This window comes from Schistocerca serialis, chromosome 5 (genome assembly GCF_023864345.2).
Source record: "Schistocerca serialis cubense isolate TAMUIC-IGC-003099 chromosome 5, iqSchSeri2.2, whole genome shotgun sequence".
Classification (NCBI taxonomy): domain Eukaryota; kingdom Metazoa; phylum Arthropoda; class Insecta; order Orthoptera; family Acrididae; genus Schistocerca; species Schistocerca serialis.
In genome coordinates this window covers 66,576,554-66,596,654 of record NC_064642.1, presented here as the reverse complement: position 1 = coordinate 66,596,654, position 20,101 = coordinate 66,576,554, and the positions used below count along the sequence as shown (strand labels likewise).

The window sequence follows — 20,101 nt, the reverse complement described above, 5'->3', positions numbered from 1 at the left end:
CTCTAAATTTACTGTGATATTTCTAAATTTATCTGGGAGGAGACTGAGCAGTGGAATATGTTATATTGACACATAAACAGGAACAACTTGTCATACAACACTTTCAAACACATTTTTATATGTAATTCATATCATACAGTTTCATATGGAACCCACAGCCGCCTCCTTTACATAGTGTATATGATGTCTTAAGATATTGTCATCTCCTTCCCTTCTCGTGTGAAAAGATAAATGAGTGAGTGTATTTGTAGTTGCATGCTCGGTGGTAGCAGAGAAGTCTGTCTGCTATAGAACAGTAGGACCAACGTCTGAGTAGGTATCTAAGATTTCTAAGGCAAAAGGTTTGTCTCCTTTGTGTGGTCCTGTCCGTCCCTTGTCAAGTTGGTACAGGATGCTGCCTCTGGTCACTTCCTACTGTATCTGTGGGACACCCTCGGAAGGGGCCGACGCTACTCAGTCTGCGGCCAGTTTCTGAGGTGATAAGATCACCGGGTAAGCTCGTGTCTGGTGAGTCAGAAGGACGCCTAACTGAAAAATTAATCACTTTTGTTACAGGTCTACATTGAAAATGTTTTTATATTATTTTGAATCGCGACGCAATGCAATTTCAGTGTTAGTTTCAGAATGTGTTGCGGTAGACGCTTTGTCCCCAGTCGAATAAAGGAAAGTGGAAGCACGTGGTGATGAGGTGTAGTTGTATTTAAGATCATTGGTCTTTAGTGTAAATATGCATGTGATTGTAAGCTTTCCTCTCAATAAAATTTTTCAAATTACTAATTTTTCTTTATGTTCTAGCCACGTGGTGTGTGCTTTGTGGTACCAGTACCATGTGCTCGTAAAAATTGTTTGACCCATCAGGTCAATACTATGTATGGCGTTAGTAATCCAGTTCGGAAGTTTCTCTTGTAACTAATGTTTCGATTTAATTTTTTTGTTACTAAAATTATTGTCGAATTAGACATTTCTGTAAATCAAGTTGACCACGTGCAGCATGTGGTGTAGTAACGAAACTGGCTCTCAGCTACTCTTTTGAATAATACTTCGGGTATTCAAACGTAATTAATCGGTACGACGAGCAGTTCTTCCTGTTTCACATTCTTTTTGAAAGATTTCGTAGACAATACGGTAAGATTGTGGATATATCGCACCACGTTTTCTTTGTGTAAACTTACTATAGCAGTCTGTGATTATCCATTAGGAACAAGACTATGGTACGAGCCGAATTTCTTTGTTTATCAGTGTTCAATGAAACGTAAAACATGGTAAACCTGACTCAAAGCTTGTGCCTTAGTTAATGATAGGAAAACGTGACTTTCTAAGAACAAGAAACAAAAAAAAGGAAACAACGAAAATGAAACGAAGATTGCGAAACAGGGAGGAATACCACATCAAAACTAACAGACAGATTGGTTGTGGTTTGTGGTTCATTTCCTTTTGTGTACCCTTCAACTATCTCTGTGTGTTAGTTTTGAATGTGGTATTCCACCCTGTTTCCCAGTCTTCGTTTCATTTTCGTTGTTTCCTTTTTTTTGTCTATTCTTCTTAGAAATTCACGTTTTCCTGACATTAAATAAGGCCCAAGCTTTGAGTCAGATTTACCATGTTTTACGTTTCATTGAACACTGATAAATTTTAAAATAAATCTCGAAGCTTAAACGTCCTCTATTTTTCTTTAATTTAATTTTCCCTATCGTCTGTTTAGTTACAATAACAATTAAAATTTTATAAAAATGAGCTGATAGTGTGCACGCCTATTTCGTAAACTATAAAAATCCATAACAGTAGTTAAAATTTGTAAGTCACGCACGGATACTTTCCACACTAGGTGCGAACGGTTTTTGAAAACACTAGGCTCCTTATAACACTGCATGCTAACGTCCAGCATGCTTGTGAGCAGGTAGTGTACGCTGTAAAGTGTTTACATGTAAGTGTTTGTTGGGTGTGAGACTACACAGACGCTGACCGTGCTCCCAGAGTAATCGGCGACAGGTGCCGATGTTGCAGTCGTGCTGCTGTGTGCGGACCCCGGCACCGTCAGGGAGATCCTGCTCGCCGCCGAGGAGCTCAACATGGTGGGCAGCGGCGAGTACGTCTTCTTCAACGTCGAGCTCTTCAACAGGTGAGCAGAAGCTGCCGCAGGGTCGTTTCACTGGGCGTGTGACTGTAACTTACGGCTCAGTGACTAGGTTGTCACTTAATCTTTTAAAGTACTGTAATACTTTGCTGCTAGCGTATTCCAAGGACTTCCCAGTTCTGTGCTCTTGGTGAACCTAGAAGATTTTGAAAATCACAAATGCTTCACGAAATAGTCTGATCTGTAGTTTATGTTGTTGTTGTACCTGCTTCTTGAAGCCTGAAGGGCTACAACGAAATACAGTCTAAGACAAAAAGGACATCCCACGGAGGAATTAACCGAATGATACGGAAATCAGTAGATGTAATGCACACGTACAAACAAACAAATGCGTGAAATTTCAGAAAAATTGGAAGCCTTATGCAAGAGAAAAGGCTTAACAAACCTAGAACGTCAATAACGGTCGACCTCCGGGCCTTATGCAAGCAGTTTTTCGACCTGGCATAGTTTGATAGAGTAGTTGTATGTCCTCCTGAGGGATATCATGCCAATTTATGTCCGACTGGCGCGTTAGATCGTCAAAATCTCAAGTTGGTTGTAGGGGCCTGCCCGTAATGCTCCCAAACATTCTCAACTGGGTGGAGATCCTGTGACCTTGTTGGCTCTAATCACTATGGGACTTAACAAAAATGCTTCAAATGGCTCTAGGCACTATGGTACTTAATATCTGAGGTCATCAGTTCCCTAGACTTAGAACTATTTAAACCTAACTAACCTAAGGACATCACATACATTCATGCCCGAGGCAGGATTCGAACCTGCGACCGTAGCAGCAGCACGGTTCCGGACTGAAGCGCCTAGAACCGCTCGGCCGTAGTGGCCGGCGACCTTGTTGGCCAAGATAGGGTTTGCAAGCATGAACACAAGCGGTAGAAACTCTCTCCGGGCTTGCGTGTGCATTATCTTACTGAAATGTAGGGCACAGGAGTTCTTGACATGAAAGACAACAAAATGGGGCGCAGAATGTCGTTGAGGTACCGTTGTGCTGTAAGGCTGCCGCATGTGTCAACCAAAGGGGCCCTGCTATGAAAGGTAATGGCATCCAAGATCATCGCTTCTGACTGTCGAGATGTATGGCGGGCGTCAGTCAAGCTGTTATCCAACAGCTGTCTGGGGAGTCTCCAGACAAGTCTTCGTTGATCATCGGATGTCAATTTGAAGGAGGCCTCATCACTGAAGACAGCTCTAGTGCGGTAAATGTGAATTCAGGACGAAGACGAGTATGGAGACGCCCTGGACATTGATGGGATACTAAGGTACCTGTCACTCGTCGTACGACCCAACAACCAGAAGTGGTGGTGTGGGTTGCCATTACCTTTCAGAGCAGGACCTTTTTGGTTCTCATCCGCAGCACCATTATGGCACCTCGACGATGTTCAAAGCCCCGTTTTGTTGTCCTTTATGATGAGTCAACCTGGGCTTACATTTCAGCAAGATAACACAAGCCCACACGCGGCGAGAGTTTCTACTGCTCGCCTACATGATTGCCAAACTCAACCTTGAGTAACGAGGTCGCCAGATCTCTCCCAACTGAGAGCGGTGGGGGTGAGTGGCCGAGAGGTTCTAGGCGCTACAGTCTGGAACCGCGCGACCGCTAGGGTCACAGGTTCGAATCCTGCCTCGGGCATGGATGTGTGTGATGTCCTTAGGTTAGTTAGGTTTAAGTAGTTCTAAGTTCTAGGGGACTGATGACCTCAGTGCTCAGAGCCATTTGAACCATTTTTTGAACTGAGAACGTCCGGAGCACTATGTGCAGGGCCCTCCGACCAGCTATAGATTTTGACGATCCAACGTGCCTATTGGACTGAATTGGGAACGGTGTCGTTCAGGAGGACATCTAACAACTCTATCAACCAGTGCCAAGCTGAATAACAGTTTGCAGAAAGACCAGAGATGTGCCGAGGCGACATTTACTTGCCAGCCCTGTGTCGCTCTTGGTCTTTCATAAGTCATCCTATATTTCTCAAACTGAAATCATTTGTTTTTCCGTACATGTATCACATCTACCGATGTCCGTTCCATTCAGATAATTCCTTCGTGGTGCGTCTTTTTGTCTTAGTGCGTATTTTGTGGGGGAGAGTGTTGCTCCTTGGAGCACTTTTCATGCATTTGCGTCCAGCGAAGCCTGTAACAGAAGTTTAACATTTTTTCTTATTCCATTTTTAAATGACAGCATTCCCTTCATGTATGGTGCAATTTTTTGCTGAAAGTACAGAAACTACTCCTGGAAAGTAAGGGTTCTCCTAATGCTGAAAGCCATTCCAAAGTATGTGTAGGTCATGTACATAGACACAAATATTCCGTTCAAATCCAAATTGTTGCAGTCGAGGGTACCATGGCACTATTGTATTTAATAGTCTAAGGGTTACATTACTAATCTACTACACGCCAATCAGCACTAAGCCAAACCTAATTAAGAGTAAATTTCATCGAAAACCAGTTACCAACTAAACCCATTTTGGAATAGAAATTACGTAAATTCACTTCATTTGGAAAGTATAATATAGTACAAGACTGACGAAATGTGGGTTAAACGTCCATGCATTATGTAACGTGTTTTACGCATATAGCCTACTTAATTTTTCTCATTATTAAATTGCGTAACTGAAGAATTAACAATATCCTCCAAATTCCTTTCATATATTATACAACACTTAAATATGTAGAATTCATAATAATTAAAAACAGTGCTCAAATCAATCCCTCATATATGTTTAACAGCAAAAAAGATAGAAAATTCCGTAAACTGCTCACGCGATTCTAAAGTCAGACTTCGATTGGAACATTGACTAATGCACACCACGTGGTCCTAGGTATATTATCCTTCTAGTATATCAGTCTCCACTAATTTCCTCCTCTACATCCTGACTGCTTCTTACGCAAGGGTTTCAATTGGAATTTGGACGTATGATTGTCATAGCGCATAATAGTTAGAATGTTTATTTCAGAGAAATGTAATGAGATTTCTCTGCTACGGTTAGACGTGCTAGACGAATTGTAATATGAAAACATTGGTTTCCGTTCGATTCAACAAAAAGCTTTAAATAGTTTTCAAAACGGATCTTTCGTTTGAAGCAGACTTTTGGTTCAAATTTCGTGGTTTATACGTTGAAAATCCATTTTATTTAATATTAGGGTAGCCGATTTGTATGAATCAGTCAACAATTAATTTTCAGAGATACTAAAAATAAGTTTAATATCGAATTATTACCACATTATTTACTCGCATCGAATGATTTACCTTTGTGTCTAGTATTACCATTCTCGGAAAAGACAATACTTTAAAAGTGGGTGAAACGTCTGTACTGGAAGTATATTTGTGTTATTATATTATGTGAATAGAATTTAGACGTAGAGTGTTGCAGAACTCGTCCATTTCTGTAATTATATGTTAGCTTTGTATGGCTTGGAAAATTTGTATGAGACGTTGTAATGAGATGCAATAAATCAGTTACAGATAATATGAGCTAATTCATGCGTAAATGTAGTTACACATTCACTTAAGACTCTATATACAAGGTGTAAATTTTAAGTTGACAAACCAGAATAACTCCAAAACTAAGCTACACACGAAAAAATGTTTAGAATCCAAAGTTGATTATTTTCGAGAGGGACATCTGCTGGTGCTAAAATTAGCACCCCACCCATGCCCCCTGGGGGTGAGGCGGGAGGCAACTTTAAAATTTCAAATCGGAACCCCCACTTTTCGTTGCAGGATCAGATTCTGCATAAAAAGCTACGTATATTTCGTCTTAAACTTTTTTTTTATTCTTTGTATTTGGCACTTTAATTCAAAAAGTTTTTGTTCTCATTTTTGCGTGGAAAATGGTTACGGATAAATAAAAAATACTTCTTTCTTCGTAAATTTTGATTCGCTAGAACTGAAACACTCTCTCTCTCTCTCCCCATAGGGTGGTGTTTGAGAGAAGGGAATTAGAGTTTTAGAAATGTTGACAAAATTATGAATTTTTTCCCACATACACTATGTGATAAAAAGTATTCGGACACACCTAAAAACAGTTTTTCATATTAGGTGCATTGTGCTGCCGCCTACGGTAAGGTATTCCATATCAGCGACCTCAGTAGTCATTAGACTTCGTGAGAGAGCAGAACGGGACGCTCCGCGGAACTCACGGACTTCGAACTTTGTCAGGTGATTGGGTGTCACTTGTGTCATACGTATGTACGCAAGATTTCTACACTCCTAAACATCCCTAGGTCCATTGTTTCCGATGTGATAGTGAAGCGGAAACGTGAAGGGACACGCACAGCACAAAAGCGTATAGGCCGGCCTCGTCTGTTGACTGACAGACACCGCCGACATTTGAAGAGGGTCGCAATGCCTAATAGAGAGACATCTATTCAGGCCATCACACAAGAATTCCTAACTGCATCAGGATCCACTGCAGGTACTATGATAGTTCGGCGGGAGGTGAGAAAACTTGGATTTGATAGTCGAGCGGCTGCTCATAAGCCACACAATCCGCCGGTAGATGCCAAACGACGCCTCGCTTGGTGTTAGGAGCGTAAAAATTGGACGACTGAACAGTGGAAAAACGTTGTATGGAGTGACGAATCATGGTACACATTGTGGCGATCCGATGGCAGGGTGTGAGTATGGCGGATGTCCAGTGAAAGTCATCTGCCAGTGTCTGCAGTGGTGTTATGGTGCAGTCGTGGTTTTCATGGAGGTGGCTGTACCCCTTGTTATTTTGTTTGGCACTATCACATCACAGGTCTACATTGATGTTTTAAGCACCTTCTAGCTTCCCACTTTGGAAGAGAAATTCGAGGATGGCGATTGCATCTTTCGACACGATCCAGCACGGCCTGTGTCGGAAAGGTTACACGACAATTACATCCCTGTAATGGACTGGCCTGCACAGAGTCCTGACCTGAATCCTATAGAACATCTTTTGGATGTTTTGGAACACCGACTTCGTGCCAGCCCTCACCGACTGACATCGATATCTCTCCTCAGTGCAGCACTCCGTGAAGAATGGGCTGTTATTCCCCAGGAAACCTTCCACCAACTGATTGAACGTATGCGTGCGAGAGTGGAAGCTGTCGTCAAGGCTGAGAATGGGCCAACATCATATTGAATTCCAACATTACCGATGGAGGGCGCCACGGACTTGAAAGTCATTCTCAGCCAGGTGTCCGGATACTTTTGATCACACAGTGAAGATCTCGCGAAATGACTACAATGCAACATTTGAAGTAATTAGAGCGAATACTAAGGGTTACCGATACATGCGCCATTCGGAAGCTGAACAGGTAAGGCGAGGGGGAGAAGAATCCATTAATGGCACCAGAAGTACCCTCTGATTGCAAAGTACTGATGCAGATGTAGATGTAGACGAAATGAAGGCTCTCGACTAGATCAGATGAGGCACAGACCTGAAGTCATGTACCACTGACGCGCAAAGTGGAGCGTCCTCGCCCTGTGCAGACTGGTGTCGCGCGTTGTGTTGGCAGCATGGACAGCAGCGATGACGTGACGCAGCCGTGGCTGGTGCCCGGGGAACCCCCGGAGCGCAACGAGCGAGCGCGCCGCGCCTACGAGGCTCTGCTGACGGTGACGGCGGCGACGCCACACAGCGATGCCTACCGCAGCTTCTCGCAGCAGGTGAAGGAGGTGGCGCGCGCCGACTACAACTACACCTTCGGCTCCGAGACCATCTCGACGTTCGTAACGGCTTTCTACGACGCCGTGCTGCTGTATGCCATCGCCCTCAACGAGACTCTCTTCTACGGCGGTTCTGAGATGGATGGACAGGCCGTCGTCCGAAGGATGTGGAACAGGACCTTCGCAGGCAAGTGGTCTTCAAGTTCTAATTTCGGTGCGAACTTGTAAGGGTCCTCCTGTATGTCTATTAAGGGGAACCTTCATGAAAAGCTGACACAACTTTGAAGATGCCCAACTCCAAAACTTTTAAGATACAAAACTGAAATTTTGTACCCTGCGATACATAATATTGACACATTATATATATTTAACTTTTTCATGGAATTTAAAAACTGCATTAAAAAACAGATAATATATGTGTCTTTTCTCAGAACCTGTTAAAGAGATTTCTACAAAATTTCTTGTTTGATCTCTTTACATATAGGAAGCTATTCTGATGAAGGTTTTTGAATACAACGAGTAGGAGAACTATATCTTTCTTTGTATTTCTGTAAGTATAATACATAGCATTCATGAAAAATTTTACGCACTTCGCTCCATATCTTGGTTTACACATAGAGCTTAACAGTTTGCTCTTGAGGCAACGTTTATTAGATTTATAGAAACAAATGTCGAAAATTTCGTAATTGTAGGCTTCATAGATTTATAGAAAAAGATACATGAACGTGTAAGTACGAGGGTGAGTCAAATGAAAACTTTAAATACGAGGCTTGTTCAGAAAGTAAGCTCCGATTGATTGCCAAATTGAAACCACAGTGAACATCAGAAATGTTTTACTTGTAACAATTAGCTACACCTTTCAGCTACTTCTCTACGTAGTCGCCGTTCTGACTTAGACTTTTGTCATAGCGTTGTACCAACTTTTCAATAGCCTCATCATAGAAGGCAGCCGCCAGTGCTTTCCGCCAATTCTCCACGCTGGCCTACACCTCGTTGTCTGTGTCAAAATGTTGTCTTCAAAGACAGCGGTTCATGTGACCAGAGATGAAACTCAGGGGGAGACAATTGCGGACTGTATTGTGGGTAATCTAACATTTCCATTTGAAAACGATGCAGGAGCATCTTCATTGCCCCTGCAGAATGCGGCTGAGAATTGTCGTGAAGACGAAACAGCACGACAGTTATGTAATGTTAGCTGCATAGCTTCAGGCGAAATTTCTCACCATGCCCTTGTACTTGGCGGCAGACACTATTTTCTAGACATTTTTACGCACTCACTGCGAGCTCAGAAATGAGAAGAGCGACGTGATGCTAACTGGGGTTATACTAGAGACACTACCCAACACATCTGTGCAAACCTTTATCGGATTTTCATAGTCGTTTCCATTTCGCGACCGATCGGAGCTTACTTTCTGAACGCCCCTCGTATTTTATTAAATATTATTTATGGTGCAGAAGTGGTACAAAGCTGTGTCACTTTTTAACATAATCTTCCCCACGCTCAATGCAAGTCCTACAGCGCTTACAAATTGCATAAATTTCTTTAAAAAAAATTCTTTTGGTAATGTACGCTACCACTCATGTACTGTGTGGCGTACCTCTTCATCAGAACGGAACTTCTTTCCTCCCATTGCGTGTCTGAGTGATACAAACGTATGGAAATCACTTGGGGCAAGGTGTGGTGAGTATGGTGGATGATGAAGACACTCAAAACGCAGGTCTGTGATTGTTGCAACTGTTGTACGGGCAGTGTGGGGCCTTGCATTGTCATGTTGCAAAAGGACACCTTGCTGACAGCAGTCCACGTGGCTTTGATTTGATTGCAGGCCGCAGATGATTTTTTAGGAGATCTGTGTATGATGCACTGGTGACAGTGGTCCCTCTAGGCATGTAATGCTCCAAAATGACGCCTTTTTCGTCCCAAAAGAGAGTCAGCATAACCTTCCCTGCTGATGGTTCTGTTCGAAACTTCTTTGGTTTTGGTGATGAGGAATAGTGCCATTTCTTGCTAGCTCTCTTCGTTTCCGGTTGGTGGAAGTGAACCCAAGTTTTGTCCCCAGTAACTATTCTTGCAAGGAACCCACCACCTTCTCGTTCAAAGCGCCGAAGAAGTTCTTTACAAGCATCAAAACGTCGTTCTCTCATTTCAGGAGTCAGCTGCCGTGGCACCCATCTTGCAGACACTTTGTGAAACTGGAGCACATCATGCACAATGTGGTGTGCTGACCCATGACTAATCTGTAAACATGCTGCAATGTCATTCAGTGTCACTCGGCGTCTTTCCTTCACTGTGGCTTCAACTGCTGCAATGTTCTGTGAAGTCACAACTCGTGCCTGACCTGGGCGAGGAGCATCTTCCACTGAAGTCACGCCAGTTGCGAACTTTCTACTCCATTTGTAGACTTGCTGCTGTGACAAGCATGCATCACCATACTGAACCTTCATTCGCCGATGAATTTCAGTAGGTTTCACACCTTCACTACGCAAAAACCGAATAACAGAACGCTGTTCTTCCCTGGTGCAAGTCGCAAGTGGGGCGGCCATCTTTATACTGATACTGCGACGGTATGTGTGCATCTGCTCTATGCTGCCACCTACATGCCTTTCTACAACCTGTTTGTAGCACACTTACCAACTTACAGGATAACGGTGCGAAATTTCGATTTGTTATTACAAATTTAAGGTTTTCATTTGACTCACGCTCGTACATAATTTTCAGTAACTGCAATTTAAAGTTCAACATAACAGTTTTTCTTATGTCACCTCTTTAGAAGGTCCAAGATTTGGGCTCGTGGTCCATTTTCCGTTCAATGCTTCTCTTCTGGTTTCTTGTTTTCTGCCTGCCTTCTCTCCTTTATCAGATGTTCACTTGACCTTTCGGCTGCAGAGGCGCTGTAAGTTTATTTTTCTCAAGATATTTTGAGTGACATTTCTTATCTTAAAGCGCAATCTCTCTAATACGTTCATCAGCTCTATGTTTCTGTGTATACAAGAACTGCATCCTAAGCCGCAATTCTGACAGTTATAGCAGACGAAATTGTGACAAAACTAGAATTGCTTCTTAATAACGAAGCAGCTAATTTGTTATTGTTACGAAGACAGGGAACAGTCAATGACGATTAATAAAACTGAGTACATTACATTACAGCCTTCTAGATGTACTGATTGAGTCAGGTGAAGGGAAATCGATACAACTGTGAAATTTACGCCATGTACCTGTTACAATCTCCTCAAACTGTTTGACATCCACTGGAAAATTTCGCATACACAAGGCAAAAAGCGAAAAACGCGTAATTGATCCTCCAGTAGTTCACCTCCATGCTATTACGCTACTTGCTAATTGATGTATGAATAGTCCACCTCCTCCTGTTATCTATTGCATGCATCTCACATCTTGCATTTTACATCTTACAAGTATTTTCAAAGTTGAAATAGTTCACGGATGACCTTACTGATGGGGGAGGGTGGAGGGGCGGCGCCGCGCTTTTATCTCCTCCCCCTCTCCCCCTGATCGGCCGCTCTATCGGCCGTCCGCGCCCTGTATCTCTTCCCCCACTGCTCCCGCCGACACAGTGCTCCGACTTACGTGTGGGCCACACCTCTGCTTGCTGTTCCTCCACGTTCCCCTACGTCACTTCGATGTCTGATCTCCCATTTCTGTTTTTGAGCACTATAATGCATAACTCATGATTATCAAGATTAATGGGCGGTTCGCTTACTCGAATCGTAATAGATTTGTTAATGACGCAGAACCAGAAGTTTTACTCTGTTTCAGAACCTTGTTGTGGTCATAACCATTCCATGTAATTACTTCGGGCAGTGTTGTGTTACTGCCGGATTTTTGAAGCTGCTGCGTTCTAGGATGCCTTTGGTGTTGCCTTCCGACCTATGTATGTCTCACCATATTTACAGAGTATCTGATAGACAACGGATTTCCGTTGTCCACATTAACAAGCAGTGCCCGTGTTTTTTTTTTTTTTTTTTTTTTATGGCGCGTTATCCGGGAAGATAGAACGAATTCTCCTGAAACATCAGGTGAAGACGGTCTTCCGCCCACCAGCCAAAACACTCCCCTTTGCCTTGGCCCGAGGGAGGCACAGCCTGCGTTGCCGAACGAGGGAGCCAGTTTAGTGGGGTCGAAATAATAAGAACAATTTAGAAGGTTAAAGTGTGTTAGTAACTAAGCAATTATTATACAAGACCAAGATGGAGATAAAAATCTTGCTAAATTAATAGTTTTGCGTTGCACTGTACAAAGAGATGTAAAAAAAAAAGGTGCAACGAGGTCGTGTAATCGAGCTCGGAGACGTTCGATATTTCTTCTGCTTTATTGAGGGAAGACTTGTAGAAATGTAGGCACTGTACATGATTACTAGCATCGGTGACATCGAGAATGTACGGTTACAAGGAAAACGGCCTACGGACGTCCTCGACAGGGGAGACCATCGAGTTCGGCATATGGCTGCGGCGCAACGTACTGCATCTTCAGCGGCAACCTGAGCAGATGTTGGCACCATGGTGACTTAACGAACTGTCACAAATCGGTCGCTTCAAGGACGACTCCGAGCCAGACGAACTGCAGCGTGCATTCCAATGATACCAAACCACCACCATTTGCGACGTCAGTTGTTTCAAACGAGGTCTCATTCGAGGGCAAGGTGGAGGTCTGTTGTGTATCCTAATGAAATCTTGCTCTGCATCGGTGCCAGTGATGGCCGTGCGTTGGTTAGATGGAGACCAGCTGAGGACCAGTAACCAACCTGTCTGGTTGCCACACCCACTGGACCTACACCTGCAGTTATGGTCAGCGGTGCGATTTCGTATGACGGCAGGAGCACTGTCATGGTTCTCCCACGCACCGCGACTGCAACTCTGTATGCCAGTCTGGTGATTCGAGCTGTTGTGCTGCCAATCATGAACAGGGTATTTTACAACAGGATAGCTATCGCGCACACACCACTGATGTAACACAACATGATCCACAGAATATCGACATATTGCCATGACCTGCTTGATCATCTTATTTGTTTCCAATATAGCACGTATGGGACACCATAGGGTGACAATTACACAAATAGGATTAAATATTCGTGTATTGACAGCCAAAGCGCAACGGGCGTGAACCTCTATCCCACAAACTGACATTCGGCACCTGTACAACACTGTGGATTCACATTTGCATGCTTGCACTGAACATACAGGCGATTACACCAGTTATTATTGTACCAGCATTTTACCTTTGCAGTGGCTTATCTGGGGCTCGCATTCACCTGCGATCTTGCAGTGTCAGTCACTTGAATATGTTACCTAGACAAATGTATTCCAGAAATTCCATTGCTCAACATGAATTATTTTTTGGTGTTGCGATTTTTTTTTTTCAGACAGTGTAGAAAAAGTATTATTGGTAGTTCCAAACATGAGTAACACTAACTCACGAAGGTGGAACAGCCTTAAAAGCTTATCCCTGAAACTGAATATGATGGAGATGAAATGCTAAAATGTGTGAGGCTTAACATATAAAACTGACGTACCTGTTGTGTGGATGTATTATACGAGGGAATAGGTCTGGATGATAAATAATCATCTTTCTTCAGAAATATCTATCCAGATATATTGATTCACAGTTTTCTTAAGATTCACACTATTTGATTATCACTCGGTGATACAAAAAGCAAGATTTCAGAATGGCAATCATTTTGAGTACACTGCAGAAGCTACAGCGGCCTTAAACAAATATTTGGTAGACCCTTTATAATCGGATTTCAGACTCTACTCGCTGACGAATCTTCGGACAACGTACTTTTACATAAAGAGGAACTAACAAGTCTACAAATATGTGCATGTCTGACCTAAAAATGGTATTTGCCTGCCAGGCCAACATGTTCTTTCGATCATCTCAAAAACGAAGCGTTGTTTGTTCATAAGTGTGATATGCTTGAGTATATTTGTTCTGTTAACCTTGCTGATGCAAATCTCACAGACAAGACGTCAGTTTTCCATGTTAATATATGCTACAATTTCATATTTATTCATTTCCGTGTATTCTTTGCATGTGTTTAGATACTGAAGATGGATAAAGGATAGTGTCTCAGTAACCCGTGTCACATAGTTTTGAGTTAGATTTTACCGTCTGCTGTTTCTTAGATTTGAACACCGATTATTAGTGTTCGTTTTATAGAATGTTGTAAGACTGATTTACAATATAAGTCTCCTCATTCAACGCACTTACTTTTATTCTAAGTACGTTTGCAGATACCAATACGTATAGCGTAGCCTGGACCTGTAATTCATCCTATCTATTTAGGCATACCAGGCTTATCAAGAGAACTAAAAGGATGTTCACTGGAGGAAACGGAGGAAATGAAAGCAATTCTGCATCTCTGGTTTCCTGCAGAGGTGACTGTAGTATCTCAGATAATTTCCGGGAACACCGGTGTGGTTTATTTGAGGTGTATTTCCTTCACCTTCCTTGCCCGTCTGAGAAAATTCTCTGTCTCTAATGGCCACACGACCGATCGGACCTTTCTTCATTACATGGCTGACTAACAGCTGATCAATGCGCTGAACTAAGGCTTTATAGAAAATTGTACACGTCTCTTTACCACATTTAGAGGCTTCCAAAGACATATTTTCAGCGTCGACAAGACTCTCTGATTGTTCATTCCCCATTGGTCTTGCAGGGATAAATAAATAGTTGGAGGAAATCCTTTCTTTACTGTGCAGTCACTTAGGCGAATCCTCGAGGCCCTCTACACCTATAGTTAACATCTCCCTTCAAGATTACGAGTATATGGACGTGAAGAATTTTTTACTCTTTAGAAGCAAAAGGCTCCTAGAAAGAGAAACTAGGATTTCATGGTGTCTAGAGGTCCAAATACATTGAACCACCAAACAAACTGGTGTAGGCATGCGCATTCAAATACAGGGATATTTGAACAGGCAGAACACGGCGCTGCGGTCGGCAACGCCTATAAAGGCAACAAGGGTCTGTCGCTGTTGGTAGATCGGTTACTGCTGCTACAATGGTAGGTTAGCAACATTTAAATGAGTTTGAACGTGGTATTATACTCGGCGCACAAGCGATGGGAAACATCATCTCCGAGCTAGCGATGGAGTGGGGATTTTCCCGCACGACCATTTCACGAGTGTACTGTGAATATCAGGAATCAGTAAAAAATCAGATCTCCGGCATCGCTGCTGTCGGAAAAAGATCCTGCAAGATCGGGACCAGTGACGACTAAAGAGAACGTGACAGAAGTGGAACCCTTCCGCAAATTGCCGGAGATTTCAATGCTGGACTATCAACAAGTGTCAGCGTGCGAACCATTCAACGAAACATCATCGACATGGGCTATAGGAGCCGAAGGCCCACTCGTGTACCTTGGTGACCGCACTACACAAAGCTTTACGCCTCGCTTGGGCCCATCAACTCGGACATTGTACTGGTGAATAATGTAAACATGTTGTCTGGTTTGATGAATCTTGTTTCAACTTATTTTGAGCGAATGGACGTGTGGGTATGGAGGCAACCTCATGAATCCATGGACCCTGCATTTCAGCAGCGGCTGTTCAAGCTGGTGGATGCTCTGTAATAGCGTCGGGCGTGTGTAGTTGGAGTGATATGGGACCCCTGGTACGTTTACATACGACTCGGACAAGTGACACATACGTAAGCATCCTGTCTGATCATCTGCATCTGTTCATGTCCTTTGTGCATTCCGACGGACTTGGGAAATTCCAGCGGGACAATGCGACACCCCACAGGTCCAGAATTGCTACGAAGTGGCTATAGGAACACTCTTCTGAGTTTATACCCTTCCGCTAGCCATCAAACTCCACAGACATGAACATTACTGAGCACATCTGGAATGCCCTGGAACGTACCTTTCAGAAGAGATCTCCAACCCGTCGTACTCTTACGGATTTATGGGTGACCCTGCTGAATTCATGGTGTCAACATTATTCCGTGCTTTATTAAGTTTTCAAATTTATACTGACTTTTTGATCACCCGGTATATGACAAAGTTAAGGACTTTGTTTGGGTGTGTTTTCATTTACACACATATTTCCCGGCTGGATCTAGTCGTGGCCGAGCGTTTGCGATATATGTCGGGTAAGGCTAGTGTGACGTCACAGATTCGTTGTGGGGCCCGTATTCCCAGTGGCCCCCGCTCCCCGCACCATGACGTCAAGACTGACACCGCTGTGCCACTCCAAAATCATCAGGAGTAGCGCAGAAGCGCGATTCATTGCTGAACACAATATGACGCCATTCATCAGAAGGCCTTGCTTTCTTGTAGGGCACAACTTAAAACACAGCCGGCTTTGCTGCGGTAGCCTACCCTAGGGACAGTCATCTCCTAGTTCGGCTGCCGCTAATCTCCGACCAGTGGTATGGGTTGACGCAGAATGTCGCAGGGAATTCATTATTTGTTCTCGGATGGCAATCGCAGGTGTGAAGGCGTTACGGTGTGTATGGTGCTAAGTACAGCGATCGTCGCTTGTGGTTGTTAGACATGGTCGACCGAAACTTGTCAACGAGTGTGACTGCCCTCACGGTCCTACGCAGTTCAGAATCGGGTCACTGTCAAATCCGAATGCCCCAAAAATCTGAATATTGCGTGATTCTATCACCCGGCCAAATAGAGACCCAAAATAAAGCCCATCTGAAACTCTACCGAGTACTGATAACATTGTCTCACATGTGCAGGTGGCATCTCCGTGTCCTTCGGACTGATCACTCAACATCTGAAGCTCTTCAGGCCCCTTGCGTACTCTACGAGGCCTGGCAACAACTCTAAAAGTGAACAGAAATCGCCCCACTCTAATCATTTACACGCCCTACGATGGTGTGCATATGTACTAAGTTACATCGATATCCGCCATGTCCTCTAGATGTTTCAGTTTTTTTGTCGGGCAGTGTAGGTTGGTTGGTTGATCTGGGCGACGGGAGGGGACCAATCAACGAGGTCATCGGCCCCATCGCATTAGGGAGGTAGGGGGAGGATATCGGCAGTGCTCTTTCAAAGGAACCATCCCGGCGTTTGCCTGAAGCGATTTAGGGAAATCACGGGAAACCTAAATCAGGATGGCCTGGCGCGGGCTTGAACCGTCGTCCTCCCGAATGCGAGTCCAGTGTTGTAACCACTGTGTCACCTCGCTCGGTCCATGCTGTGTACTTTTAATGAACAGTCTAAATTGAGTTGTGCTCTATAGCTCAAGTTCTATGCTTCCCACTTAAAGCTTGTAACAGTGGAAACAGTAATGCACACCTGAGTTCTCTATATTCAGTGAATTGACTGGATGCAGAAATGCCGGAAACGACGTAGAATGGCGTAAAAATTATGGTTTGATTTGTGGAATAAGGATAGTGTTTTAGAAAAGTAAATGTTGATCTTACAGGCGTAATACTGGAACGTAGAGCTGTAGCGCTGGTTGCGGAAGTGAAAGGGTAGGAGGCAAGCAGTGGGGATAGAATGGAGGACGCATTCAAATATTATGCGCTAAATGCCATCGGCTAGCATTTTATAAGAGGGCGAGAATTACGCCGGTCATTAGTTCGAACATAAATGTTAATTAAATTAATTGTACGTAAATTCTAACACGCGCACTACATGTAATATTTCATACGATTCTGTGTCACGCAGTCCGATTATCTGCAACGACAACATATGGGGCAGCGTTAATAACTCACAAGAATTTAATGAGGTATATCTATACGTGTCAGCTTTCCTGTAACCTATTTGTGTCAACAAACAGCAGGATTTAGATCCGGAGAACGATTTTTTCATAATAAACATAAAAATTTTGGTAGAATCACACCTAAACTCGTTTCGTTAATTCACAAAATAGCGAACTGGCTACAGGATTGGCCTATTTTAAATATTTCTACGTTGGTAGTAATTGTAATGTTATGTACAAGGTTCGACTGAAAAGTGCGGTTAACGATCTCAGAAAATAACGGAAATAAGAGTTACAAAGAAAATACTTTTACTAGCCTTCAAAGCAATTGCCATTCGCTACAATATACTTCCCATACCATTTGTAAACCTGTTGGAAATTGGCAGCAAACTCCTCTTATGGAATCTCTCGAGGAGGAGGTGGAGATCAGTTTTAACGTCCGTCCACAACGAGGTCATTAGAGACGGAGTTCGGATTGGGGAAGGATGGGGAAGGAAATCGGCGGTGCCCCTTCAGAGGAACCATTGCAGCATTTGCCTGAAGCGATCTAGGAAAATCACGGATTGCCTAAATCAAGGTGTCTAGACGTGGATTTGAACCATCGTCCTCTGGAATGCGTGTCCAGTGTACTGGCCAGTGCGTCACCTCGCTAGGTGATCCCTCGAAGCATCGTGGTCACGCGTTGCTGATATCCGCATCGTTACAGGAGATGAGACCTGTTTGTTACCATTACGATCCGGAGCACAAGCGACAGTCAAAGGCGTGGTATTCATCGTCTTCTGCACCTCCCAAAAAAAAAGTCGGCTGATAAAATCCAAGGTTAAGACGTTGATAGCATTTGTCGGCAGCAAAGGCTTGCCCAATTCTTGAATACTGCTCGCTGGTGTGGGATCCGTACCAGATAGGGTTGATAGAGGAGATAGAGAAGTTCCAACGGAGAGCAGCGCGCTTCGTTACGGGATCATTTAGTAATCGCGAAAGCGTTACGGAGATGGTAGATAAACTCCAGTGGAAAACTCTCCAAGAGAGACGCTCAGTAGCTCGGTACGGACTTTTGTTGAAGTTTCGAGAACATACCTTCACCGAGGGGCAAGCAGTATATTGCTCCCCCCTACGTATATCTCGCGAAGAGACCATGAGGATAAAATCAGAGACATTAGAGCCCACACAGAGGCATACCGACAATCTTTCCTTCCACCAACAATACGAGAGTGGATTGGAAGGGAGAGCCTATAGAGGTACTTAGGGTACCCTCCGCCACACACCGTCAGGTGGCTTGCGGAGTATGGATGTAGATGTAGATGTAGATGCATCATGAATTTCTACCCGAGGAAGGCGGGAAGGGCGATAAAACCATGCCACTGACTGTTGATTGGGCTCCGAATCATAGTGGCAGCAACCGGTCCCATCGCCTGCAATGATGCGTGCATCCAACAGTCTCATCGCCTGTAATGATGCGTGTATCCAACAACGCATGACCATGGTGTTTCGAGACAGGCCGCAAGAAGTGTTTGCTGATAGTTCACAAAAGCCTTGCAACCGATATCAGAAGACTGTTGTTGCTAATTGTGATCACTTTGAAGGCCAGTAAAGGTATTTTCCTTGTAACTCTTGTTTCCTCTATTATCTGAGAAGATTAATCGAACTTTTCCTGCGCACATTGCACCAACTGAACACCAATAGCTAGCAATGTCGCACGAATGAGTACTTACTGTCACAGAGGGGAAGCAGAAAAGATTGCGAGGAAAGCTCGTGCTCGGTTTACTATTCCTCTGCATGGGATCCACACGATGGATAACCACCTACGCTTAAATACAGAACGGTGTAAAATAAATCTTACACTGAGAAGACGAAAGTCGTCACTAGCGATAAGCACGAATCCCAGGGCACTGACACGGAATCATCTTACTGCTGCTGAGGGTTGCTGAGCAGACAGGGGTGACGACTGGCGGAGGTCGATGACCGTATTCTGGTGTGTTGTTCTTAGGTGCTAGCTCCGCTCCAATTCATCTCGTTGTATTAGATTACTCAGAGCAGTAGCATGTGCCTTCCAGGCTTGCCATTACAGAAATGTTCATTACTCGGTTCACTGGCCCATAACAATTTGTCAAAGCTGCTTTGCAGCTGGTACCGTCACTAGAATGCTTGCACAATCGTCTCTGCTGTGTTTATATACTTTCGTTACCAACTCATGTGCCCACAACGGCACCAGGCAGAATTACGTCTGGCGGCAGGCACTAGACATGTTATCGCTCATTAGTTCATGTACGGAAAATCTTTTATTTCTTCTTATTTTTCCTGGACTTCTGCTGCGTGTTCACGTGGTTGGCGTGTTAATCTGGAGTTAGCAATGTTAGTGACTGTCGGTGGCCGGATGTCCTTCCTGTCACTTCCCTTCCTCCCTCCCACCCTCCCTGCCCCTCCACCCCCCACCCGGCCACTCCTCCCGGGGGCGGGACACAATTGGTGTATCCCATCTGTCTGCGTCTAGCATTATCCCGTTTGAGAGAGTGAGATCGATTTCGAGAGTTCTAAAAATGATTGAGAATCACACACACACATCAAAATAAGTTTCCCATCACCTCCGTTCCGAGAGTTCCGGAACCTGTACAGAAAACTGGAATAGAGATCAGCATAAATATAATTTTCTCCCTTTT

At 43.9% G+C, this 20,101-nt stretch overlaps 1 protein-coding gene across 1 annotated transcript in view; it reads left to right on the top strand.

Annotated features, from left to right (window-relative positions):
• The first annotated feature begins 1,351 nt into the window (after positions 1-1,351).
• The window catches only part of LOC126481746 (atrial natriuretic peptide receptor 1-like), a 398,018-nt gene continuing 379,268 nt past the window's right edge, over positions 1,352-20,101 (top strand). The window contains exons 1-3 of the mRNA XM_050105700.1: positions 1,352-1,415; positions 2,005-2,119; positions 7,622-7,950. Coding sequence (XP_049961657.1) covers positions 1,352-1,415; positions 2,005-2,119; positions 7,622-7,950 — 508 coding nt within the window. The remainder of the gene's footprint in view (positions 1,416-2,004; positions 2,120-7,621; positions 7,951-20,101) is intronic.